This window comes from Thamnophis elegans, chromosome 2, assembly GCF_009769535.1.
Source record: "Thamnophis elegans isolate rThaEle1 chromosome 2, rThaEle1.pri, whole genome shotgun sequence".
Taxonomy (NCBI): Eukaryota; Metazoa; Chordata; class Lepidosauria; order Squamata; family Colubridae; genus Thamnophis; species Thamnophis elegans.
In genome coordinates, this window is record NC_045542.1 from 143,127,912 (window position 1) to 143,155,642 (window position 27,731).

Below are 27,731 nucleotides of genomic sequence, written 5' to 3' on the forward strand. Positions count from 1 at the left end.
TTATTTAACCATAGTTATTGAACAAACCACAAGTGTTAGAGTTAACACAATATGTTAGTCTAAAACCAAATACATTCCACAAATGGCTTTGTGCAATACGTGCTTTATGGCTTTATGTCAAAGGCATGGTGGCCAATGTAAAAGGCAGCTCGGTTCAGCTGCATAGAATACGAACTTTGAGCATTCTTATCATTCAATAAACTCTTCCAATGGACAGAGAGAGGGAGGGAGGGAGGGAGGGAGGGAGGGAGGGAGGGAGAGAGAGAGAGAGAGAGAGAGAAATATTTTGTTCAGGGTCAATAAATCCAGATCAAACTAATAAAATCCTGTATCACACAGGTTTCTAACTAATAAAATAAGATACTCAAGATATATTCTAAGACTTGAGCTGGATTTCAGCCTACCCCCAGGAAGTTCCTATTTGCTGTTCTTAAAGTGGGAGGGAATGAATTACTCATCTTTCTGGATGATCTGAACATTGAATGATGCAGTATATTGCAGAGAGAGGCAATTCAGTACTTCGTCTTACATAATTGAGACAATGACTAACTTAGGCTGAATATTGGGCATCATGAGGTAATTTGTTCATTTTTTAAAAGAACCCTCCCTCCCATTGAAAAACTATACACAGGAATGGCATTTTAAAGCCAGCTATTGGCATTTCATAAATTCAGAAGTGCAGACTTCATTCTCCTTATTTGACACAGTAGATGGCGTGTTTTTGAGAAAACTGATTTCAGATTATCTTGAGCATAAAAAACAAGGAGGTTAACAGCAATGCTGGTAATTAATGTAACTGCAGATGAAAGATAATCCAAACTATATTAACACAACCATTCTCTCTCAGGCAAAACAGAGGAGTCTCTCAGTCAACAATAAATACAGCATCTAAGCCTGTATTTTCAAGAGAATCAAGAATGGATCCTTTGAAAAGGCATCCTCAGGGACAACTTATAGCGGCCCGTCTATAAACCTTGTACCCTTCCTTTCAAAATGCTCCTTGTAGAAAGAATCAGAACTCCAGACTTTTCTCTCATAAAGTGCATTAGTTGACACAAAATGTACCACCCTAAATGACCTGGTCCTGATCCATTGGAGTTCATGTTCCATCAATTCCTTCATTTCTGTCTGAAGGAAGGGCTACAAAAGAATGGGATTTTGACTAAGAGATTTCTCCCTTCACTAAATGATCCCATTATACAATAATGTATGGTAGAACCAAACTTAACCAAACCATACTTCACTGAATATAGAACCAAACTTCATTGCATTCAATGACTCTCTTTTAATATTTGGAGAATCTGATTGTTTTTACATAGCAAAACAATTGCATATTTCAATAAAGCTCAACAGATATTTCTGAAAATTGATGTAATTCTCCAAAGTGACCATTTAAGTTGGAAACACATTGAATATCCTTCTAAAATGGATAAAAGAATTATTATTTTTATGAACGCTCCAACGTGCAACTTTTTTGTTGCTGCACTCACACATACAATTTAACAAACATCTCAGCCCCTTCCCATTGATAAAGGCTCTTTTCTTCAAATTGCCAGAATGCTATGAAAAAGAAGTATGTTTCAAGTACTGATATAGCTATTTCAACATGCAAAACAAACAAGAAAACCAATGTACAACTTTTATTGAGTTCTAAACATGTTCCAGTGAAACATTTTGTAAACACTGTTTGTACATGGTATGTACTTAAAAACCCATATATGAGTGGGTATGAAAGGGGATCACATTAAAACAGAATGGCATTGTAGTTAAGTTATCCTCCTCCAACTTTAGAGCTTGCTGGGATGGAACACAAATTGCTTTGGAACCACTGCAGTACATTCCTAGGTACCAGGAATACCAAAATACATAATATCTGGCATGCCATGTACAAGAAGATTGTCCACCTCTTGTAAAGCTGCCTCTCAAGATATCATTAGTTATCCAGAAAGGACCAAAGCTGAATTTAGAGAAAGGCTTTTTTATAACTGACTGTCCATTCCAGCCAAAGTGATTGGGATTTACCCCACAGTTTCTGCTATTTGAGGTTTTTCATTATATACAAACACATAGCAGGTCTTCACTAATTTAATACTTATTTATATTTGGTGACTTTAAGGCTCTTTAATTTTTGCATTATTCTCTTAGTGGCTTTCTTTTTATATTCATTACGTCAAAGAAGCAATTGTATGCCATGGATTTTGGGTCAGAGACCACAAGGCAATAAAATGAGGCTTACACAGTCAATACATACTACAACTGTGTTGTATAAGCAAGGACTAATAGGGCATGAATAAGGCATGAACAGAAATACAAAACTGTTCAGATGTTCCCATTCATTCCACAGGAACTAAGAAGAAACCATGGTAAATAGCACCAAATACCTGCAAGTGCAATCAAATGTTTTTTAATATCAGTTTTATCTATTACTTAAATTCTGTCCTGAGAATTAAGTGCATTATGGCCAGTTCCAAACATCCCATAATGGTTCTAGGAATGTCCTTGGTACTATAACCAGAAATGCATATTTTTTTAATTAATATAAAAAGGGAAATTAAAATCATTTTCCTTTATTCAGCACAGGAAAATGAGGGGGACGGGGATTAAACATCGATACCTGTTAATAGCGGCAAGGTCTTCTATCAACGGCATGGTACTTTTGTATTGAGAAGGCAAGAGTGTTGTTGTGAATTCCTCTTGAATTTCTCCACAGAAGGAGATTTGGCTCAAGATTCCGAACGGCAAAAGGGCACCACCCAGAAAGCGTAAGGCAAAAAGATTAATTAAAAAATGAGTCAATTTATAGCTTATTTCATAATTCTGATTTTTCTCCTCCAATGCAGTTATTTTCCTTGCCCTCGGTTTCCTTTAGGAAAATACTTTTCGGTCATCAAAGACCTGGCGCAATCCAGTGAAGAAATTTCATGGCAACTTCAAAGCCAAGGAAGCATGCCTGAAAAAAATATATGCATAAATTCACATTGTTCGCATTACTATATATATATATTCCTATAGAAGAGTTTTCATTAATAATGTGCTGTTTCACAGCATGAATTGCTCTACATAATTAATAGATACAAGACCTACAAAAACAGGGCTGTTTCAACATTAACCTTTGAAATGTCTCCAATAAATATACTGTATGAACATATATAATAGCTAGGCATTCAGTCAAGTGGAACATTGCTCAAAGGAGACCTGCTAGAGACAAAGGAAGGAAAACAAAATATCTGTTTCTCCAAAAGCTGCTTTGGAAGACTGGGGAATCATCTGGAATAGTATGCACGGTGATGCTGAATTATATGTAGAAAAATTAACAATAGCCAGCTTGTCTGCAAGAAGTTTCCACTGGATCTTATGTCTTTTCAGCAGCCACTTTGCTTAATGACCGGGCTGCGGGTCCAAATTGTGGTCACTAAATGAGGACTACCTGTATTAAGCATGTGGTTGATTTACTACTGTTTTCTATTTGTTTTATTGTTTTAGTCCAAGTAGTCCTTGACTTATGACCACAATTGAGCCAAAAATTTCTGTTGTGAAGTAAGACATTTGTTAAGTGAATGTTGCCCCATTGTACGACCTTTCTTGCCTCAGTTGTTAAGTGAATCACTGCAGTTGATAAGTTAGCAACCCGGTTGTTATCTGAAACTGGCTTCCCCTTGGACTTTGCTTGTCAGAAGGATGTAAAAGGGGATCTCAAAAACCTGGGACACAGCAACTGTCATAAATATGAACCAGTTACCAAGCATCTGGTTTTTTAACACATGAGGGTGCTGGAAAGGTTGTAACTGTGAAAAACAGTCATACATTTTTCAGTATCGTTGCTAACTTTGAACGGTCACTAAATGGACTGTTGTAAGTCAAGGACTACCTGTGTTGCTGTACAACAGCTACAGTTGCTTGGATGACTGAAATGGCTTCTAAATTCAACTAATAGAACTGAATAAACCTATAAATCAATACAGAAGTCTAACTAAAGGTACTATACTTTTGGCTCAGTGGCTAAGACACTGAGTTCGTTGATCAGAAGGCCAGCAGTTCAGCGGTTTGAATCCCTTGTGCCACATAACGGAGTGAGCTCCTGTTACTTGTCCCAGTTTCTGCCAACCTAGCAGTTCGAAAGCATGTAAAAAATGCAAGTAGAAAAATAGGGAATATTAAATAATAGAAAATAGACCACCTTTGGTTGGAAGGTAACAGCGTTCCGTGCGCCTTCAGCATTTAGCCATGGCTCTTCGGCTTTGAAATGGAGATGAGCACCACCCCTAGCGCAAGAAACAACTAGCATGCATGTGCGGGGAAACCCTTACCTTTATAAAAAAATTAAGTGTTTTGCAATGGATCTGGAGGGAGGCTTTGCTCCTTAATTTCTGCCTTAATTCTTAAGAGGAGAAGAGCCATCTCTGCCATTGCTCCTGCCTTTTGGTACAGATTACCTCTGGAATGAGGTCAGCTCCAACCTGTTCTAACCTAGGTTTCCCAAAAGCACGAAGCTGACTCCTTGTCCCGATAAAGCTCCTTTTATTTAGTTTTAAAGAGAATTCCTCTTCAGCAAAGTCATGCAGATGCTGCAATGGTCATAAGTGTGAAAAAAGGTCATAAGTCACTATTTTCTAGTGCCGTTGCAACTTTGAATGATAACTAAACAAACTGTTGTAGGTCAAGGACTTACCAGTATTGTAAACCGCCCAGAGTTACCTTGGGGTAAGATGGGCAGTCAATAAATTTATTGACATTTATTAATAAATAAATAAATAAATGAACCAAAAGTCAAAAGTAGCATTCACTTACTGCATTGGCAGGAAAGGCTCTGATCATCACAGCGTTGAATCCCTTGTACAGAGACAACACTCCTTCCTCTCGAACAAGCTCTCGCAGGACGTCTCTGAAGCCATTGGGATACTTCCCTGGAGGAGCTGTAGAAAAACGCAAAGTACATTTAATGAAAGTGAAGAGAAACTCTTGACGCGGGTGAAGAAGGAGAGTGCAAACGTTGGCTTGAAACTCAACATTAAGAAAACTAAGATCGTGGCATCTGACCCTCTCAATTCCTGGCAAATAGATGGGGATGAAATGGACATAGTGACAGATTTTATTTTCCTGGGCTCCAAGATTACAGCACATGGGGACTGCAGCCAAAAAATTAAAAGATGCTTCCTTATGGGAGGAAAGTCATGGCCAATCTAGACAGCATACTAAAAAGCGGAGACATCACCCTGCCAAAAAAAAGTGTGTATAGTCAGGGCTATGGTTTTCCCAGTTGCAATGTATGGCTGTGAACATTGGACCATAAGAAAGGCTGAGCGCCAAAGAATGGAGGCCTTTGAACTATGGTTCTGGAGAAGACTCCTGCGAGTCCCTTGGACTGCAGGGCGATCAAACCGCTCAGTTCTAGAGGAATTCAACCCTGACTGCTCTTTAGAAGGCCAGATCCTAAAGATGAAACTCAAATACTTTGGCCACCTAATGAGAAGGAAGGACTCACTGGAGAAGAGCCTAATGCTGGGAATGATTGAGGGCAAAAGAAAAACAGAACAACAGAGAATGAGATGGCTGGATGGAGTCACTGAAGCAGTTGGTGTGAGCTTAAATGGACTCCAGAGGATAGTAGAGGACAGAAGGCCTGGAGGAACATTGTCCCTGAGGTCCCAATGGGTTGGACAGGACTTCACAACTAACAACAACAACACATTTCATGAACCTCATCCCCCAAGAGGCTTTCATCAAACTCCCTCTTTCTTTCCCAATCCTCTTTCTTTCTATCTCTTGCCCTAATGCTCCTCAATTAACAACAGTTAATTGATTCTCTGTGCTCAGTGCTTCAGTCCCTAATCATCTCACAGTTGGACTATTGTAATGTGCTCGACATGGGGCCACCCTTGGAGAGCATTCGGAAGCTAAACCTGGTGCAGAGTACAGCAGTGCAGACAATTTTAGGGGGAGCAAGAATGGCTCCTGTAACCTCACTGCTCCACAAGCTGCACTGGTTGCCAGTCTGCGTCCAAGTGCAATTCAAGGTGTTGGTGATCACCTTTAAAGCCCTTCATAGCATGGGTCCAGGTTACCTGAGGGACCATTTCACCTCACTAGGATTGGCCTATCCCAGTCATGCCGATATAGGAGGCTTGCTCTGGGTTCCATCCACCTGATTATTCCAACTGGCAGGGTTCAGGAGAAGGGCCTTCTCTGCTGTTGCTCCTGCCCTCTGGAACCTCTTGTCGCCCGACGTGAGGTAGGCCCCAATCCTCATATCCTTTCATAAAAGCCTAAAGACCTAGATCTGCCCATTGGCCTGGGTCCCCAATGGAGGAACAGCACAATGGAGGTGGTTGATTGAGTAACAACAGGTCCCGCCTCCCCTCCCCCATTCTGTCCCTGCCTTCCCCATGGGTCTCCTTTGATTATAATTTATTTATGTTTTAATGTAGATGTGTAAACTGTCAGAGTGTGCACTGTGTGACTACTATTTTGAGACAACCCAGGAGCAAAATACAGTATACAGAGGTTTGTCTTTCAAACAGTGATCTACAAGGTAGTGGTGGGTTTCAAATTTTTTTAGAACCTCTTCTGTAGGTGTGGCCTGCTTTGTAGGAGTGGATTGCCGCCATGTGACTGGGTGGGAGTGGCTTGCCAGCCATGTGACTGGGTGGGCATGGCCAACTTGTAAAATGTGGTGAAACTCAACAATGCTCTTGCTTAGCAACCAAAATGTTGGCTCAGAAACTCTGGCATTTCAAGCACAAAAGTCTTAAAGCTGTAAAGTTACAAGACGCTTGCTCCCTTTAGAAAAAAAAACCCAGGGGTGTTCAAACTTGACAGCTTTAAGACTTGTGGACTTCAACTCCCAGAATTCCTCCTCTCACTCTTCATCTTGATGATGTGCGAACGGGTGGGGGGAGGGAGCTGGACAGGTTCTAAATGGCACTGTAGATTTGTGGAACCTCTTCCTTAGAAGAGGTTAGAACTGGCAGGAACACACCTCTGCTACAAGGCGTATGTATGTATGTATAGGCAAAACCAGGCAAGCAATCAATCTTCAATTACAACACAGAAGCACACATGGAGAGAGAAAATGCCCTCACAGGGCCTCTCTTTATATAGTCTGCCTCTTAAAGTGTTAACCATGCTGACTCATTCTCATTGCATCATCTTGGTTTACAGCAGCTGACCAGCCATTAAATCATCATTATCTTAACATAAACACATTTTTATGACTGTAAGCTGCCCAGAGTTACCGTTTGGTAAATTGAGCAGTCAATAAATTTTATAAGCAAATATAAATAAAATAAACTATTTGTCAACTCCCAATGTTGCCATAGCAAGAGAAGGAGCGGGGAAACCTTACACTATTACCATGAGGGAAGATTTTCACATTTCTGCAGAACCAAAGCAAGGCAGTAGTCCCTGCCCCTACCCCTTAGAGAAGTCTTAGATTTATCAACACTGCCTGAATTTCTAGGAAGCAAATGAGAGGGTTAACTGAGAATGTTTGAAAACTCTTTCCTCTTCAACGGCCTGCTTGATTTCGGTAATTGCTGATGGAAAAAACCAACAACTCCTTCCTGTGCAAATCTGTGGGAGCCAAGAGACTGGCAAAATGACAAGTTGCCTCATGTCTCTTTTCCAATCGATTTGATAGAAATTTATTTTTTTCTTAATGCAGAAGGGATTAGAAACCTGTGTTCCAGGCAGGCTGTGAAGCATGAAACTTCCCCTTCTCATCAGTAAAAAAAAAAAAAGGTAAGACACACCCTTTGTGGTAAACATTTTAACAGCCAATTACGCACACGGCCTATTTTGCAAATGTAAAAGAGGAAGATAATCAAAACTAGCAAAAGAATATAAATGTAAAAATGAATGAAAGAAGAAAAGGAAAGAAAGTTGTCACTAATGTCCATCCTATGAAGCATTATTTCTCGCGTGAAGAACTTTGGACACAACTGCAGGTAGTCCTTGACTTATGACCATAATGGAGCCTGTCAAATACAGTGGTAAGTCATGATGGGTCATCAAGTGAACAACCTGTTTTTATGACCTTTTTGGCAGCAGTTGTTAAGTGAATCCATGCTTCACTATCAGGAGTTTTTGCCAAAAACTGGAAGAAAAGAAAAGCTTTTGGCAAAAATATTGTAAATTGTGGTCTTATGACAGTGGGATGCTGCAAACAGCTATAAATGCAGGCCTGTTGCCGAGCATCCCAAATGTGGTCATGTGACCAAGAGAGACAACCATCGAACTATGAAACTGGGGCATAAGTACCTTTTAAAGGGTCCACAGGTAACTTCATATAGTCACTAAGCAATCAGTAGTACGTCGAGGTATATCTGTAATTATCTTGTAATTAGTCACTTGCCTGTTTTTTATTTATTTTAAATATTTATTTTTATTGAACATTTTTCTTTAAATGTCTCTATGACATATTTAACAGATCTGCGGCATTATTTGTACAATTTATAAATATATTGTATTATATAGAATCAATATTTGTATGTATCCATTATATTCTATTTCCAAATGTTCTAACCGTATGTACATTTCCATTTCTTATTTCTATTGTCTATCCATTCATATTGTTTCTCCCATACCGCATAGTATTCCGAGTCACTTGTCTGTTTAGTCAACACAAAGACTTTAACTCAGTTTTTCTCAACCTCAACTGTTTGAAAATTTATGGACTTCAACTTCCAGAATTCCCTGCAGGCTGGTTAGTCCACACATCTTTAAGCTGCCAAGTTTGAGAAAAAACTACCGTAACTGATTATATTGTAGCTAGGACACACAAACACACACAGAGGGAAAGGGTAAATTAAGAAAATCTTTCTAAATTTATCAAAAAGAGCTGCCAAATTGCAAAGCACATTTATGTCACTTAATCTTCAAAAGAATCCAGAAAAGTTTTAGCACAATTTCGTTTCCATTAGCTCTCAGCTATGTGATGCTAGGACTGGGGGGGGGGGGGGGTGTCATACTAGTTTATAGAACTTTCAAATTCTTTGCCTGAAGGCAACTATATTCACCATAGCTGAGCGAAGTGTGATTTTTCAATCTTTAACCCAATTGCAAGAACCAGATTCATATCTGCTTTGGAAAAGGATTAATGTATGATGCAAGATGGGATTGCAGGTAGTTCTCCTTTAGCGACCACAATTGGTAAGTGAAATGGTTGCTAAGTGAAACCACAACTGTGCTCACGGTTTTACTTTGGCTTTCCTTTCCTTTACGGGTCTGTAAATGTCCTAAAATGCAAGGACTGGTCATAAATATATTTTAATCACTATTGTAACAGCAAACGGATACTGAGACGATCGCTAACAAGGACTGTACTGTACTCTCCTTCTACTCCAATTTCCATGGTGACCAGAATTATACACATTAAAGCTAGCAATTAGAAGAGAGGCGGGAATGGAATAGAACAATGAGAATGTGTTCTGCACTATTAGATTTAGCCAGCACACCTAAGAAAATGCAAATACCTCACCAGATTAAACCAGAGACTGTCATGGACTGTTGCCCAGGAATGATTTTCAGAAGAGTTTCAGGAAATAGTATGAGCAAATGTATGCTAAAAGATCTAATCTTCAACTGTGCATTCTCATGGGAATATAATCGGATGACAACGCAGTTCAGAAAATGGAGAGACTAAGGAGGAGAATTGTTGATATTAGTCCTCTATATAACTCTAAATATAAAGGAGCTTGGTGCTCTCTGAGCTTGCTTGTTTTCTTGCAGACATTTGCAAGAAAACAAGCAAGCTCACAGAGCACCAGCAACACTTCAATATATATATAAAATAGCAGGCAAAGAAGATGCTTGAACATTGTTCTAGTTCAATTATTTTCGCCTGATTTAATAGAAAAGGATTACATATTTGGAGTAAGATCTGCTCTGAACACCTTTGACAACTAGTCCTTATTTAACAACAACAGTTGGGACTTGGAGGTCATTAAGCAGAGCAGTTGCTAAGTGAAACCGCGATTGTACTGTGCTGTCTTACTTCAGCTTCCCTTTACATTGCAGAGGTGCAAAGGTCATAAATGCAAGGATTCATCATCACTGTGGTAGCAATAGCAATAGCACTTAGACTTCTACATTGCTTTACAATGCGTTACAGCCCCTCTCTAAGCGGTTTACAAAGTCAGCCTATTTCTCCCAACAATCTGGATCCTCATTTTACCCACCTCGGAAGGATGGACAGCTGAGTTAACCTTGAGCCTGGTGAGATTCGAACTGCCAAATTGCAAGCAGCCAGCAGTCAGCAGAAGTAGTCTGCAGTGCTGCACTCTTAACCACTGTGCCACCATGGCTCTTATGCTGATAACTGAGAATGGTTGCTAAACAAGGCGATTGCTAAAGGAGGACTACTTGTATACAAACCCACTGAAAACCTTTCTCCACAAATCCTACGGTACTTTTAAATCTGCCTTCTATAAACTTTAGGAGAGCATCAGTGAACTCACCTGTCTGGAATCGTGACTTCAGCACATCAGGAGGGATTCCTACAGCCCAGTTGAAGATCCCTGCCATGCCTCCAGCAAAGAGGATTCTGGGTACACTGAGGTCACTGACACTATGGAAAGCAGGAGACGGGCAGAAAAAGGCAAGCATGAATTCATCAAAATGGCTACTAAAAAGAAATAGAATAGGGGTGTCAAACTGGCGGCCCAATGGGACAGACATGTCATGCGCAGGTCACGCCCACGCCAGCTCTGCGGATGGGGAAAAAGTCACAAAATGTCACGTGAGGACAAGGTGACGCTGCGAGTTTGACACCCATGAAATAGAAGAGAAAGATTGGGTGCATCTCATTCAGACTCACAGGGTGGGGGGCGAAAGTTATACAGTAAGGACTTCCTTCAGGGGAAATCAGCAGTTTTACTTCAAAATGGGCTGTACAGGTAGTCCACAAATTGCAACAACAGTTCATTTAGTGACCGTTCGAAGTATCCACGGCACTCAAAAAAGCGACATGACCATTTTTCACACTTATGATCTTTACAGTATCCCAATGGTCACATGATCAAAATTCAGATGCTTGGCAACTGGCATGTATTTATGACGGTTGCAATGTCCTGGGGTCATCTGAACCCCTTTTGCGACCTTCTGATAAGCAAAACCAATGGGAAAGCTAGGTTCACTTAACAGCCGTATTACTAATTTAACAAATGCAGGGATTCACTTAACAACTGTGACAAGAAACATGGTAAAATGGGGCAAAGCTCACTTAACAACTGTCTGGCTTAGTAAGAGAAATTTTGTCCTAAGTAGAGGAATACCTGTATTTGCCCAAGCGGAAGATCTCTGTAGAAAAAAGTTATTGCTACAACTACTGGCACATCAAGCTTAATTTATAGTACAACTGACTTATATAGCCAGAACTAGCCAGTCTAAATCAAATGGTTATAGATTCAACAAGAAGCACGTTGATATCTTTCAAACTGTACTGTGCTAAAAGAAGAAAATGTCCCTTTGCAATTTGTTGTTAGAATAAAAGTTTCTAACTGCATGTAGTTTCATATAATCTCCAAGTTAAAGCCTAATGTTTGGCACAAAAGTACTGAAATATAGCTAACAGTGGTTTAGTCAACAAATTATATTTAATCAAACCCATGGCTTATTGCAATATAGAAATCCAGCAGTTTTGCCATATATGCTACATTATGGTTCATGGTAGATTATGCTGATGATTCCATTAGCTTTCCTTATAAGATGCACTGACTTGATCCCTAAAACATATTTTATAAATGTCAAATTATATTATTCACTATTTATGTCTTAAATTTATATGCCGCCCATTTCAGTGTCTAGCAACTCAAAGAAATAATCATTTATCTCATCAAACTATTATTATGAAGCTCTTATTTCAGAATAAAAAGAATTCCTTAGTTGTTTTTGTGAGAAATCCAGCATTCTCCTTACCTCTGCCCCTGAGGTGTCAAAATATTTTTCAGCCATTCATAAGTCATGAAGTACATTCCACTGGCTGGAACATCTGGTCCAATAAACAAAGCCAACTTAGAAAAATGAGAGACACAACTGCCCACATTGGCAAGGACAAAAAGGATAAAAACTGCCAGCTTTCTATACGTAGAATTATAATAATGGCATAAACAATGCACTCCACTTGCTGCTTTAGACCTTGAGTTGATTGACAGAGAAAACAAGATTTGAAGGATTGTCTCTTCCCAGTTACATCTACCCAATTAGAGAAAGATGGAGCGAAATGGAGAAAAAGGGCCTTCTCTTTGGTGGCTCCCTCTCTACACAATATCAGCCCCCTCCCCGAGAGATACATTTGACTCCCAACCTGATACTTTTCCAGAAGGCTCTGAAGGTATGGTTCTGTCAAACAGACCTAGAAAACCCAAACTGATACGGAGCCGATCATGTGGCTGGGAAAGGGTTAGGAATTTTATACTACATATTTTTAATGTTGTAAGCCACCAGGAGTCATCGTGTGTGAATTCAACAATCTTTTTTTTTAATACTGTAAATAAACATTGTGATAATATACAGCAGCATTGTTCACACAACAGAAATATTTCTGTCATTCCCTCTCACAGTTAGCTGACTGGACATAAAGGTTAGCCACATTGGACTCTTTAATGTACCGATTATCATCTTCATCCTTGTAGCTAGTGAAAAGGAGGCCTCAGTTTCTTTGAGGGGAGCAATTTTTTAAAGAAAGAAAATACAGGTAGTCCTTACTTATGACAACTGAGCCTAAAATTTAAGTTGCTAAGCAAGGCAGTTGTCAAGTCAGTATTGCCCCATTTCACAATCTTTTTTTTCAGTTGTTCAGCAAATGACTGCAGTTGGTAAGTAAATCATGCAGTCATTAAGCGAATCTGGCTTGCTCCATTGACTTTGCTTGTCAGAAGCCAGCTGGGAAGGTTACAAATTGTGATCACATGATCCCAGGACAGTACAACTGTCATAAATACATGCCAGTTGCCAAGCACCCAAATTTTGATCATGTGACCATGGTTATAAGTATGAAAACTGGTCATGTGTCACTTTTTCAGCGCCACTGCAACTTCAAACAGTCACTAAATGGATGGTTATAAATCGAGGACTACCTGTACAAATGTGGTGGCATGGTCACAAGCAACCTCCCCATGGACAGGTCTGAAGGGCCCTATTTTCCTACCTCCCATTTTTGTTCATTTTTTACCCTTCTCCCCATGTGTCTATAGTTTGTCAGAATAGCAGGAGAAAAGGGATCTTATAGAAACATGGGATTGGCTAGAAGAACAGCAAAGACTGTCTGATACAAATAACCAAACATAGACTAATAATAGATGAGCAAAAGAATAAGAAATAATAGGATTATAAGTGTTAAATTAGAATGTATTGAGAGGGAAATTGTGTTTGTATAGATGCACCAATGGATATCTGCTGTAAGAAAGAACATGTAGTTCCGATGTTATTTCTAAGTGTTGTGTATGTTTTTGTCAAGGTGTATAAGTGTTTATAATTTTAATTTTTTTTTAAAAAATGAGATTGGGTGTATTTCAATTCAGCCAGTTCTGACAAGTTCTAGAGAACCGGTAGCGGAAATTTTGAGAGTGGTGAGGGAATGGGATTTTGCAGTATCCTTGCCACGCCCACAAAGCCACACCCACAGAACCAGTAGTAAAAAAAATTTGAATCCCACCACTGTATTTGGGGCTAAATCAAATTCCTGCAGAGTTCACTGGGTAAATGAATTTAGATCTTCGACTCAAAATCTGATTTAATTCAGCCAGCTAACTCTGCAGGGATTAGACTTGTATGATAGGCTAACCGCCACTCTATAATTATCAAGTGTGCTACGTAAACAGGGTTTAAAAAAAAATTGGGGGGGAGGCTTTTATAGTTTAATTATTTTAAGAACAATTCTCCACAACTACCTCTCATGAGTGTGAGCGCTGTTCCTTTGTACACGCCTCGAATGCCAGCTTCACGATATATTTGTTTGGCACAGTCCAAGGGGCCCGCGTATTTTTTTTCACCGGCGGCTGCTTGGATCTAATTGGGTTAAAAAAAAATGGCCACATCAATTATAACCTACCATTCCTTAAATAACTCACTCTTCCTAAATCTAAGCCACTTTTGAAATGAGTCTGTGCATCTCAACTTTTCCTAAGAAATCCCCATGAGATGAGATACAATCCAGAGTTTGTTGATTATACACCAAAATGGTAAAAAATGAAAATAAAAAACAAACCCCGTAGCTGCCATTTCTCCCAAAAAGCTGTTTAAGCAGCCAGAGCAGGCTTCTAGTAGCTCTACCCATTCAAGAAGCCCCAAATTACAATTATGAATATGCTCATCCTAAAGAAAGCTAAATAATGTGGATAGCAAGATGTTGCTCAGTTGTGGGATGGAGCATGGAAAATTTCACCTCTTACCTGTAGTAGGCACTTGATCCTTTCTCCTGGTGCCATAATTGCAGTGGTAAACACCCCTGATAACATTCCTGCTGCAAACAGCTGAGGATATCTATATAGTGGACAATACAATGTGGGGTATAGATTAAATATAAGAAATGCATTACACGTACAGTTTAAGAATAATTTATCCTTCCAAAAAGTTCCTTTTCTAGAAATAAAAAACCCAACCAACAATTACATAATAAATGAATGTAAAGGTAGTCCAATCTTAAGAGTCGAAAGTTCCAATTATGTGCCATGAAAACCAATGTTCTCAACAACATTTAATTATGCCATTAATTTTTTCCCATATATATCCCAACAGATGCCTTAGAAAGAGCCAAGGAGAGGTATTCAGAATTCTAATTTCCTCCAGCTGGTCAAATTCAGCCAAAACAGTCATGGGTCAAGTAAATATTATGGCTCAAGATTTTTGCCTCAAGTATCAATATCACATATCCAGGCAAATGCAGCCAACAAGGCAGAATCATTCGCAAAATAAATCCAATGTTTGGTATAAAAATAATGATTTTTTTAAAAACTATATTTTCTAAATAAAAGTAAAGACTGGAAAGGTTCATCCATTAGTGATGGATCTTTAATTAAAGAGAATGATATTATTGTTTATACACTGCACTATCGTTTATAAAACTGAGGAAAGAAAGAAGAAAATAGAATGGTTCATGTACTACATTAATTCATACTGCCGAATATATATGCATTCATATGTTGTGTGACTCAAGCCACAATGACTTACAAACTATCATGTATGTAATCTATGAACTGTCAAGTATTGTTTATTTTAGAACTAGTGGCTTGGTAATATGATTCAATCCAGCATCAAACCCTAACATTGCCTGCCTATCTAGAAGCCATGGTGACACTGTAATTAGAATGCAATATTGCAGGCTGACTCTGCCCATTGCAAGCAGTTTGATTCTGACTGCCTGAAGATTGACTCAGCTTTCCATTCCTCTGAAGTCGGTAAAATGAGGACACAGATTGTTGGGGGAATATACTGACTTTGTAAACCACTTAGAGAGGGCTGTAAAGCACTATGAAGAAGTATATGAGTCTGTGTTGCTATTGCTATTGCTGCCTGACTGCCTGCCTGTTTATCTATCTCAGTGGCTAAGACGCTCAATCAGAAACGTTGGCAGTTCAGCAGTTCGAATCCCTAGCGCCACGTAATGGAGTGAACTCCCGTTACTTGTCCCAGCTTCTGCCAACCTAGCAGTTCGAAAGCACGTAAAAATGCAAGTTAGTCAGCATTTAGTCATGCCGGCCACATGACCATGGAGACGTCTTTGGTCAGCTCTGGCTCTTTAGCTTTGAAATAGAGATGAGCTCCGCCCCCTAGAGTCAGGAACGACTAGCACATATGTGCGAGGGGAAACTTTACCTTTAACTTATCTATCTATCTATCTATCTATCTATCTATCTATCTATCTATCTATCTATCTATCTATCTATAGTTTACTGCTAGTAGACTAGAAAGGGAGAAAGATATAGATATATTGTGGTTGGAGAGAAAGAAGCAAATGAGATATGGCATTAAAAATAGTCCTCAAATTGCAACCATAAGCCCATCGCAGTCATAACTTGTGACAATCATAAATTGGGTCATCTATGTGACTGACCCAATTTTATTATCTTTTTTGTGGCACTCATTATGTGAATGCTGATGTCATTAAGCCAACCAATGGTTTGCTATGAGTCAGGTACTGCTGAAAACTAGAAGAAAAGGCTTGTTTTCGACAAAACCATTGTAAAATGCAGTCATGTGGCCGCAGGATGCTGCAGACATTCAGAAATGTGGGCCAGTTGCAAAGCACCAAAGGTACAGCCATGTCACTGCAATGGGGGGGGGGGACATCAAAACTTCGAATCTGAGTTATAAGGGAGGTCTGTCGTAACTTCAAATAGTTGCTAAGCAACTGACCCTAAGTACAGGAACTACCTGTATATCAACTTTAATAGATTGACGATTGGATGGAGAATTGATCTTAAGTTTGGCAACACAAGGACCCTCACCATGATTTCTATTCTTGAATGATGTGAGAACTGCAGTGGAGGGATTTGAGGAGTGAAGTTGGAAGGGCAGCTGTGAAAATCTTATCTGACAGGTAGCTAGGATTAAGAATGTATTTATTGCCAGAGTAGTTAAGTACTGACTGATTATGGATACCCTGGAGAGTCAAACGAAGCTATTTATAAAAATTATTTAAAGCTACTTGATAAAAGTCACTTTGCTTTTTTTCTTTAAATCTGAACCAAATCACTGTGCTTTCCTTTGAGTTTCCCACACAGAACATGATTCAGTAGCAAGACAGATAGAACCTATAGAGATCTCCAACAAGATTCAGATTATTTTTAAACAACAGAAATATGGTCACAATCAGGACTTACCGTATGTCAAATATAAATGAAAAAAAAAACACGTTAGTGTTGTAAATCCTAATCTGTGGGATTTAGGCAGTGAATCTGACTCTAATACATGTAACAGAATCTGAAAACTTCTAAGTAATAATCTTGTAATCTCAAGGTTTTGCATGTTTCTTGAATATGCTGATGAATACATGAGCATGCAAACTGAAACACCATATGCTGCATACTGCAAATATTGTTCCAGAAGCTAATACAAATATGAATGTGCTTTATTTTCTAAAGCTTCTGTAGGCAATCTAACTGAGGTGAAGGCACCTTTGGAATTTGCAGATAACATGGGCAGTGCATCCACATGACTACCATGAAGTAAATTATTAAGAAATATGGGGTATTGTGTTAATTGGAGGATGAGCTAGCCCTCCAGACTGCTGCTATGGTACCTTTAGGAATTTTACAGTAATGAAAGATATTGCTGCAAATAAATAAGATGGTAGAAGTTGATGTTTGCAATAAGTCAAAGCATCCCAATACAATACAATGCAACATCCTACCTGTCAATGACTACTTCAGCTTCAACCACCATAATACATGAGCAAACAATAGATACAAACTCAAGGTAAACTGCTCCAAACTCGAGTGCAAAAAATACAACTTCAATAACAGAATGGTCAATGCCTGAAATTCACTACCTGACTCTGTTGTTGCATTTCCAAACCCACATAATTTTAACCTAAGACTGTCTATTGTTGACCTCATCCCATTCCTAAGAGGTCTGTAAGGGGCATGCATAAGCACACCAGTGTACCTACTGTCCCTGTCCTACTGTCCCCATTTATTCGTACCCATTTACTGTATTCATTTTTATGGTTATACTTATACTCGTTATCTTTTACATGTTTGACAAACTAAAGAAAAGAAAAGAAAAAATAAATTATGGGGGAAAATTAAGTGAGGGCAGTGAAACCTGGTGGATAGCAAGGGAAGTATCTGGGAACACCCTGATTCCTATGGACAAAATCTTGCTACTCCTGAACTACAGTTCTTAAATCTAGATGGGAGAGAAGGACAAACAAAATTGTTGTATCTCTTTGTTTTTATAAACATTTACAAACTTTCTTAATCAAACTTCAGCTACACAAAAATGCCATCTCACAGAGAACAGTGTGGCTTCTACAATCATATTCATTCAGAATCAAGTCCTACTCATTTTAGGAGCCAGATTGTTGGGGGCAATATGCTGATTCTGTAAACTGCTTAGAGAGGGCTGTAAAGCCCTATGAAGCAGTAGATGTCTAAAGCTACTGCTATTATCAGACTTTTTTAATTGCCTAAAAACTACATGTTTGTGCAGAAGTACCTCTTTTAAAAAAATCTTCATATTCAAGGAAGTATGCAAGGAAGTATAAGACAAAGCAGAATGGATTTTTGTAAAATCTGGTAATTCCTTATGACCTGGATGTTGTTAAGAGGCTATTGAAAATGTGCTGGGAAGATGGGTAATGTTACGAGGATGAGTGATGTACACCACAAAAGTGGGCCTTGCAGAATAGTTATCATGGCATATAGATGAGATTTATATATAGGTGGTCCTCACTTAATGAACATTCCTTTAGCAACTGGCCAAACCAACAATGGTGCTGAACGGGATCTAGCACAACTCTCTATGGCTACCTCATTACGGCCACCTCGCTGCGGCCAACTGGCCACGGGACAATTCAATGCTGCATTAGTTAGATTCAATTTTTTTTATTATTAGTGATCGCATTTTCATCAAAATTATTATAACTCTTGTATGTCTGGATTGACTTTATTATTATTATTGGTTACGGTTCAATTGCAATTAATTTAACTTTTGTATTTGTTGAATTGTCTTGAGGAGAGTTGTCCCGCTGCAAATTATCCCGTAGTAAGTTGGCCCATCCGTGCTGAATGAGTGGTGTAATACATTATATATCATAATACATTACAATGGTCACAGCAGTGGTGGGTTGCAGACGGTATGCTCCAGTACAGGCGTACCGGAGCCTGCCCGGAGCACCGGGTACCATTCCGGTACGGTGCTCCGGAGGGCCCGCTCGCCCGCCCGAGCTCCTAACCTGTCCTTTAAGCCTTTGGCACTTCCGCGCATGGTGTATACGGCACCTGCGCAAAGCTCCGCCAAGCAGCTGAAGCGTTGCGGAGGATTGCGGAGGCGTCGCAGGCAGGTACGATGCATGCGTGCATCTTGCACATGTGCGCCGCATGCGTCCATGTGGGCGATGCTGATCCAGAACCCACCACTGGGTCACAGCATTCCCCATTTGCAACATTCCTTGTACTTCCTAGAAGCAAATTTAATGAAGAAACTCGCAGAAGGAATAAATGTAACCACATGATAGCCTTACTTAATGACCCACCATGATTTGCTTAATGACAGCAACTGAAAGTGCCAGAATTTCCATTACTAATCAGCATGGTTATGTGACGTCACATTTATGACCATGTTGCTTAGGGACATAAATTCCGACTCCAATTACCATTGTTATATGAAATCTACCTATGTTCTGAATCACAATTAAGAGAAAGTGTTACGAGCTTTTTAGGATGCCACACACCATACTGAAGTAAAAAACCTCCTAAACAGACATCTGTTTTGCCTGAGAAAAGAACTACACAAAAACAGCCCACAGAATGTCTGTTTATAGCTCGTGTAATCAGTCCCACGTTTTTAGGAACTTTAAAATTTGCCAGATTTAATTTTTTGTAATTAAAAAAAACACCCTCTATTTATAACCAAGAAAAATAAAACTTCACTTTGGCTGCAATGACGGAATGAGTAATATTTGAAAAATAAGAACAGATTGGAGAACTTCAAGAGAGCATCCCTGAAATAGTCTGAACAATTTCATTACTCACGTCAAGACGTCATCTGGGGTCTTCTGTTGCAGCTTTTTGCCCAAGCCAAATCCAAAGAAGCACACGGCAAACATGGGAGTTACTCCAACAATGGGAGCCGCCATCCCCTTATACAAGCCACGGACGCCCTGTAAAAAATAGGTAGGTGGATTATTTATTTATTAAAGGTAGATGGTTGCTCATCTCAAGCGCAAACAATAAAACAGAATTACTCTATGAATCATATACTGTAAATAGCAGCCGAGCAACCAACCTACACAACATCAAGAATTACTTGGAAGTTGGGGTATTAGGGGGGAGGGGGGGAGGGGGGATATATAGTATGTGTTAGATTTCAATGTAATGCGATTTCACATGTATACTGTTTCTCTTTAATTTCACTGTAAAAATAGGACAAGCTGAATATATTGACATATAGTACAAATACACCAAAGGGAGGAGTAGCGGGATAGAAGAAAGAGGGGTAGAGAGGGCGGGAGAGAGGATTGGAGGGAGGGTGAGAAGGAAGGGAGGGAGTGGACTGGGAGAGAGGAGTGGTAGAGGGGGAGGGGAAGTAGGGTACAGGGGAATGATGGAGGGAAGAACGAAAGTTGAAGGGGAGCGAAAGAAAGAGGTGTATGGAGGGTTGAAGAGGTATAGTGGGTTTCTATTTTGGGGGGTATTGTTGACAAGAGGAATTGCTGTGTTTATTGTTTAATGTTGTATGGCCCCGGTTATGCACAGTATATATGTGACTGTATGAAAATGAAAAATGGAAAATAAAAACACATTTTTAAGGATTAAAAAAAAAAAATTACTTGGAAGTTTCTGCCCAGTTCAAAAGGATCTCAATTCTTCAATCATATAGATATTTTTTACAGAGGAGGCTATTTTGGGTGATCCAGTTCAACTAAGACAACACAGCAGCCTCCACTGGCATTAGAGTCCATAACCATATTACTCCTAGGCTGCAGAACTTGGCTTACTTGCCAAGATGGATGCAGTTTAAAGTTCTGTTTTTAACTTATAAATCTTTATATAGCTTGATGCCAGGTATCTGCAAGAAACCCTTCTTCAACCCGAACCAGTGGTGGGTTCCGGATCCTGTTCCAACCGCTACGGTTGGAACAGGCTCGGTGTCGCCCACACGGATGCACACGTGTGCATGCGTTGTAGCTGCAAACAACGCTTCCGCAAGCCTTCACGATGCTCCAGCTGCTTGGCGGAACGTCGCGCAGGGGCTGTACGTGCCATGTGCATGCTCGGAAGCACCGAAAGCTTTAAAACACGGTAAAGAGCTCGGGCAGGCAGGTGGGCCCTCCAGAGCACCGTATTGGAATGGTATCCGGTGCTACAGGCAGGCTTCGGTATGCCTATATCGGGGCGTACTGCCTGCAACCCACCACTGACCCAAACCCACCCATCTGATACAAACAACCTTTAAAGCCCTTCATGGCTTGGGACCAGGTTATCTGAGGGACCATCTCTTGCCGCTCACATCTACCTGACCCACTAAAGCGGGCAGGCAAGGAATGTTGCTGGTCCCGTCCCCCGAAGGAGGTACAATTTGGTGGGACTCAGGAGGAGGGCCTTCTCCGTGGTGGCTCCCTCTCTCTGGAAAATCATCCCTCCAGAAATTAGACTGGAGCCCACTCTGACACTCTTTCAGTAGGCTCTGAAGACATGATTCTGCCAGGGAACCTGGGGAACCCAGGGTGGGATGGAACCCATTAAATGGCTGGTATCAGAGATGGGTTTCTGCTGGTTTGGACTGGTTCGGTCAAACCGGTAGTGGTTTGGCGGCCTGGGTCACAGGAACCAGCAGCAACCCAGGCCTGCCACGCCCCCAAACTGGTTCTCCTATGAAGCCGCCATCTTGATTTTTGGTTTTGCACATGCGCAGAACAATTGTAATTGCACAAATTTAATTTTTAAAAAATGTTTTGCACATGCACAGACCTTTTTTATGTGCACACGCACACCAAACCAGCAGTAATGCTGGGAGCAACCCACCCCTGGCTGGTATGGATGTATGTTGTCGTCAGGGTGAGGAGGTGGGAGGTTATTAATTTATTATTTTTATAATAGAGCCGAGGTGGCGCAGTGGTTAGGGTGCAGTACTGCAGGCCATTTCAGCTGACTGCTATCTGCAGTTCGGCGGTTCTAATCTCACCGGCTCAAGGTTGACTCAGCCTTCCATCCTTCCGAGGTGGGTGAAATGAGGACTCAGATTGTTGTTGGGGGCAATATGCTGACTCTGTAAACCGCTTAGAGAGGGCTGAAAGCCCTATGAAGCGGTATATAAGTCTAACTGCTATTGCTATTGCTATTGCTATTGCTATTTCTTTTATATTGTGTTTTTATGTCTCGTAAGTCGCTTTGAGTCACCATGTGCAAGTTGGAGGCAATATAAATTTTCTAAATAAAATAAAAATTGTTACTCTTCTCCCGTAATTAGAAGGACTACGGTGAGAAGGAGGCGCTTTTCTGTCACAGCCCTCCAGACTCTGTAATTGCTCATTAGTACAGCTCAATCCAGGGACGTGGTAGTTAAGACGCTGAGCTTGTCAATCAGAAAGGTCGGCAGTTCGGCGGTTCGAATTCCTAGTGCTACGTAACAGAGTGAGCTCACGTTACTTCTCCCAGATTCTGCCAACCTGGCAGTTCGAAAGCATGTAAAAATGCAAGTATAAAAATAGGGACCACCTTTGGTGGGAAGATAACAGTGTTCCGTGCGCCTTTGGCGTTTAGTTATGCCGGCCACATGACCATGAAGATGTCTTCAGACATTGCTGGCTCTTCAGCTTTGAAATGGAGATGAGCACCACCCCCTAGAGTTGGGAACTAGCACATATGTGCGAGGGGAATCTTTACCTTTACCTTACAGTTCACTCCAGTCCTTTCAGGATCTGGAGAAACAGAACTCTTTGGGAAGATTGTTTCAGCTGTGAAGATTGCATGTTAGGAATGTTCCAATTGAAATACAGGTAGCCCTCGACTTACAACTGTTCATTTAGTGACCATTCAAAGTTATAAGTGACTTTTGTTTTTCACACTTATTATCACTGTAGCATTTCATGGACATGTGATCTAAATTCAGACGCTTGACAACTGATTCATATTTATGACCAGTATGTCCCAAGGTTGTCTGATCAAATTTTGCAACCTTCTGACAAGCAATGGCAATGGGGAAACCAGGTTCATTTAACAACCATGCTACTAACTTAACAACTACAGTGATTCACTTATCAACTATGGCAAGAAAAGTCATAAAATGAGGCAAAGCTCATTCAAATGTTTCCCTTAGCAACAGAAATTCTGAGCTCAATTATGGTCATAAGTCAAGGACTAGCCATGTTTAAATTTTTACTACCATTTTTATTATTACTATTTTATTATATGACAGATGTTTTTGTAAACCATTGACAGTCATGATTGTGGTGGTTTAAAAGATCAAGAACCCAAGGCAAACTCTGGCTTGGGCACATAAGAATAAATCATGATTGATTAAGAACAAAGAACTCTCAACTTTTCAAAACTTGTGCCTAAAAATTGGACAGACTCCTTCCGTCTCACCATTAGTTTTTCTCATTGAAAAAGACCAAGCTGATATCTACTAGTCTCAAGTATCATTACCACACAAATCCATTCCTATAATATACATAAGACTCTGGCAGGCACTGCAAGTCAGCTGGCAAAAATACCTCTTTCACAAAAGTCTTCCTGAAACAGTCCAAGGTCCCAGCATAAAGAGGAGCCTCTCCTGGCAAAGGCTTCGGCTGAGTCTGTAGCCTGACCTACAAAATATAAGGAACATGGAAGGAAGACAAAAGATGTGCTTGCGTTACTTAATCCATTCATTAGGTGAAATATCCAGACACATCTGATTTAATCGCCCCATTCCCCTTCTTTTCCAAAGGACTCAGAAAACAGTCTTATAATGAGACAAACAGTCCAGGGGTGGGCTCTGGGGGTTCACAGGGGTTCGGGAGAACCTCTAACTAAGATTCTGTGCAGTTCGGAGAACGCCCAAACACCCTGGCTGGCCCTGCCCACCCCTTCCCTCCTCGGAGTCCCATGCAGCCCATTTTGGATGCAGGTAAATATAGGGAGCACATGGAGGCTCAGGAGGGCAAAAACGGGCCTACCGGAAGTTCAGGAAGGCCGGAAAGGGGCCCATTTCTGGTCTCCATAGCCTGGAGAGGCTGTTTTGCCCTTCCGGGGGCTCAAGGAAAGCCTCTGGAGCCCCACTTACCACCCACCACCCCTTACCACCCACCACCACTGCCATGGTGCAGGAGGCAGACTAGGCCAGATTTCTCTGCTTTTATCTCTGCTTTTTAAAAAAAAAAAAACCTTTCACCTATTTATTTAGTTCATGTCCCACTTTTCTATTCTGGCAAATGCTCAAGGATGATTCCGCCCCCCCTTCCCGGGGTTTAATCCTGTTTGATTCTCAGAGCCTGCCTCAACAAGTCCCTGCAGTTCTCTTGGCAAGGTTTTAGAAGTGGTTTGCCATTGCCTGCTTCCTAGGGCTGAGGGGGAAGGAGAGGCCCAAGGCTACTCAGCTGGCTTCATGCCCAAGGTGAGAATAGAACTCACAAGTCTCCTGGTTTCTAGTTGATGCTTTAATCCAGCACACCAAACTGGCTCTCTCTCAGAAGATTACAACATTAAAAAATTAATAATCAACAGGAGACAATGTCTTACATGCCAGAAGGCAAAGGGGTGTCTCCTGGAGATCTTATCAGTTCAGCAAGCCTCTAAAGACAAAGGTGGTCCCTTAGATAGCAGGACCCACAGCTGTCTGATGCTTTAAAAGTGAACTGCAATATCTCCAATTATGCCCTGTAATCCATTGTACCCAGAAATTGTTTCTGACCTAGAGCAGGGGTGTCAAACTCGCAGTGTAACCTTGTCATCATGTGATGTATCACAACTTTTTCCCCTTTGCTAAACCGGGGGAAGCGGGGTGGGCGTGACGCATCCAGCCTGCAAGTTTCATACCCGTAACCTAAAGACTCTGTTGTGTGCATTATGCCAGCAATTGAATGCCAATCATGAGACTGAAATAACTATTCTGTAGCTCGGTGTCAGTGTCAAAGGGACGTGGTGGCTCAATGGCTAAGGCGCTGAGCTTGTCAATCAGAAGGTTGGCAGTTCAGCGGTTTGAATCCCTAGCGCCACATAACAGAGTGAGCTCCCGTCATTTGTCCCAGCTTCTGCCAACCTAGCAGTTCAAAAGCACGTAAAAATGCAAGTAGAAAAAATAGGGACCACCTTTGATGGGAAGATAACAGTGTTCCGTGCGCCTTTGGCGTTTAGTCATGCCGGCCACAGGACCACAAAGACATTTTTGGATAGCGCTGGTTCTTTGGCTTTGAAACAGAGATGAGCACTGACCCCCTAGAGTCGGGAACGACTAGCACATATGTGCAAGGAGAATCTTTGCCTTTAGCTCAGTGTGTTTGTGATCATGGCCAGAGTAGTTTGGTTCTGATTCATCGTATTGGTCCAATCCAAGCAATTACGTTCGTTCAACAAACTACAACTCACTGTTCCATACGTTAGTTTGTTACATGTACACAGGATTACAAAGAAGAGTAATGATCCAAGGGTCCAAAGCCAGTGTACTAAATAAAGCTTAAACTTAGATTGGGAAAAAATATCCTCAGCTACCGAAATTAAGAGTGCCTTAGGCCCATCACCCAAACCTACATCCTTCCACCAAACACATAAGTTGTTGCTTTAGAAAAAAAATTGGGAGAACGAAATACCACTGTATACATATATCTTGAAATCTTGTAAGAAAGGTGGATTATAAATCTGGCATGTAAATAAACACTTAAAAAAAAACTCTGCTCTTTCACGTGTTTAAAGTGGTGTCAAGTCTGTCCCTGTGCAGGAGGAGAGTGTGCTAATTCTTTTTCCATAAGAAAAATAATTCTGAGGCTCCTTTGACAAAATGCATTCTGGGAATGGTAGTTCGTTGACCTTCGTTTTAAAGTATTCCCTCTCCTCCCCACTCGCGCAGTGTCTATCGGGGGTTGTAGTCCCTCCTCCCCCTCTCACCTTGATAGTATCCAGTGGGTGTCCCACAAAGACCAAGCAGACACCTCCGAAGCCACCAGCGAAGAAGTTTTTTACGGGGCTGATAGGTGCCTGACGGGACTTAGGTTGTTCTGCCATGGCTGCTTCGGAAGCGAGATCGCTCAACGCAACTCTCCCAGCTTTTGGCTTCGCCTCTCGATGCAACCTTTACCCTGCTTTCCCTTCCCCAACCAAGCGGAAAAAGGAGGACCTCCGAGATGCCTAGAGAGGCTGCTATTGTTCCTGCTTCCGCCACCCGCGATCTCTACCTACCCTGGAAAGAGTTATTATATTAGCAAGCTGTTCCATAATAAGCCGCTTGTGTTTTTTCAGTTTCTATTGCTCCCTATTAAATATATGCATCTTTCTTCAGAAGTTAGTGCCAAATCTTTGTCTGAGCCTTACTCCCTTTGCATACAAAAATCACACAATGAGATAGGGGCTTATATTGGATAAAGCTGATAAGCGGCTTTATTTTATTTAGTTAGTTAGTTTGTCAAACGTATACAAGATAACAGGTATAAGTATAAACATGGATATGAACAAAGGATATGAGTACAAATAAGTATTGGTTTCATTCAAAATATGGATTAAAGTTGAAATAAAACATTCAGTAAATATGTCCATTCACTCCTTCGGGTTTAAGCCATTAGTGTGCCAATTAAACACCAATAGTGTTTTTTCTCTGCCATTATTGATCCTTAGAAACCATTGCAGATAAATACGTGGATATGTGTCTGCCCCCCATCATGTTGTGGCCACTTTGGCCAGAAATATTAGAGGAGTTATCTCCTCTGCATGAAGGTTTTCTCTAAATTTTGTTTTTGTTTCCTTAATTAAAATTTGTCTCTATTGTCAATAAATAATGGGAGGATAGCTCTACATATATTTTTTTGAAATAATTCTGTGTACGGCTCTCTCCACATATGAATCTGAATTCTTAATAATACTAAACCTTTAAATAATTACCAGAATATATGTTTCAGTATTCCATAGTTACCCTTTTTTGTACCAGCAGAACAATCTTTGGAAAGCTACACGCTTGACTCATACTTTTAATCCAAAATGTCAAATTTTTAATTACCAACAGTTTTCCATAGACTTGGGAAGGTTCTCCATTAGAAGGGGGGGGGGGAGGCACTGCCATTCAGTTAAAGGCAACTGCAGTGCCCATGAGAAGATTCAAAGTCAAGATAGTGGCTACCCAAGTGAAGCTCTGCCTCCTTTTGATCTGCACCATTTATGCAACACATTAAAAGAAACCCAGACTTTTGATCTTTGACCACCCAGTTGCAGTAACCATCTTGATTTTTTGGAATTCCCCTGCCCCCTTGCAGAGCTTTGCCAACTCCAGATCAGTTGGTTTACACTTTCCAGAATCCTGAACCAGGATTTGTTTCCTGGAGGTTGACATTAACTGCTCCAATCAGCATAAGAAGAGCAAAGAATTCTGAAGTAAATGAATGAATTGTTGTTGGTTAACATCCTTGAGCTGGTCAGTTCCTTAATTCTATTAGCAATTTGAAAGTAAGCTAATCTTCTGTTCCTTTAACAGTCCCTTTACTTAAAAGGAACAAACATTGGGTAGTAAGAACAACAATAAATCCTGTTGGCAAGAGGCGAAAGAGATTAGTAGAGCATTCTTTCTCAGGGGCTCAAATGCCTCATTTAGCAGATTGTAAACAGGAGAAAATATGTTTCTTATTCTATCGAGATTCTCTAGCTTCTTCTCCACTGCAGCTGACTGCATAAATTCTCTTCTCCAGGGAGGTTTTTGCTTTCTCATTTCTGTCATAATGAAACCAGCTGTGCTTGTATTGCAGAATATTACAATTACTATTTATTTATTAAACAAATTTATATGATTACCCAACTCACACACATAGTGACTCAGGCAGCTTACAACATTAAAACATTCACGTTACAATAACCCATGTAATCCACCTCCAGTGGGAACAACAAACACAATCA

The 27,731-nt window shown here is 40.5% G+C and overlaps 2 protein-coding genes across 2 annotated transcripts in view; one reads left to right on the plus strand and one right to left on the minus strand.

The window, feature by feature from the left end:
* Positions 1–27,731, plus strand: part of LOC116502680 (zinc finger protein 420-like) — a 474,998-nt gene that overhangs the window by 190,176 nt on the left and 257,091 nt on the right. The window lies entirely within an intron of this gene.
* SLC25A20 (solute carrier family 25 member 20) lies at positions 1,628–25,970 on the minus strand. The gene is made up of 9 exons (XM_032208601.1): positions 25,743–25,970; positions 23,375–23,467; positions 19,692–19,819; positions 14,388–14,478; positions 13,887–14,004; positions 11,914–11,986; positions 10,455–10,564; positions 4,789–4,913; positions 1,628–2,950 (listed from the first exon to the last, which is right to left on the minus strand). The coding sequence occupies exons 1-9, from the start codon at positions 25,857–25,859 to the stop codon at positions 2,888–2,890; spliced, it is 918 nt and encodes a 305-aa protein (XP_032064492.1). The 5' UTR covers positions 25,860–25,970; the 3' UTR covers positions 1,628–2,887.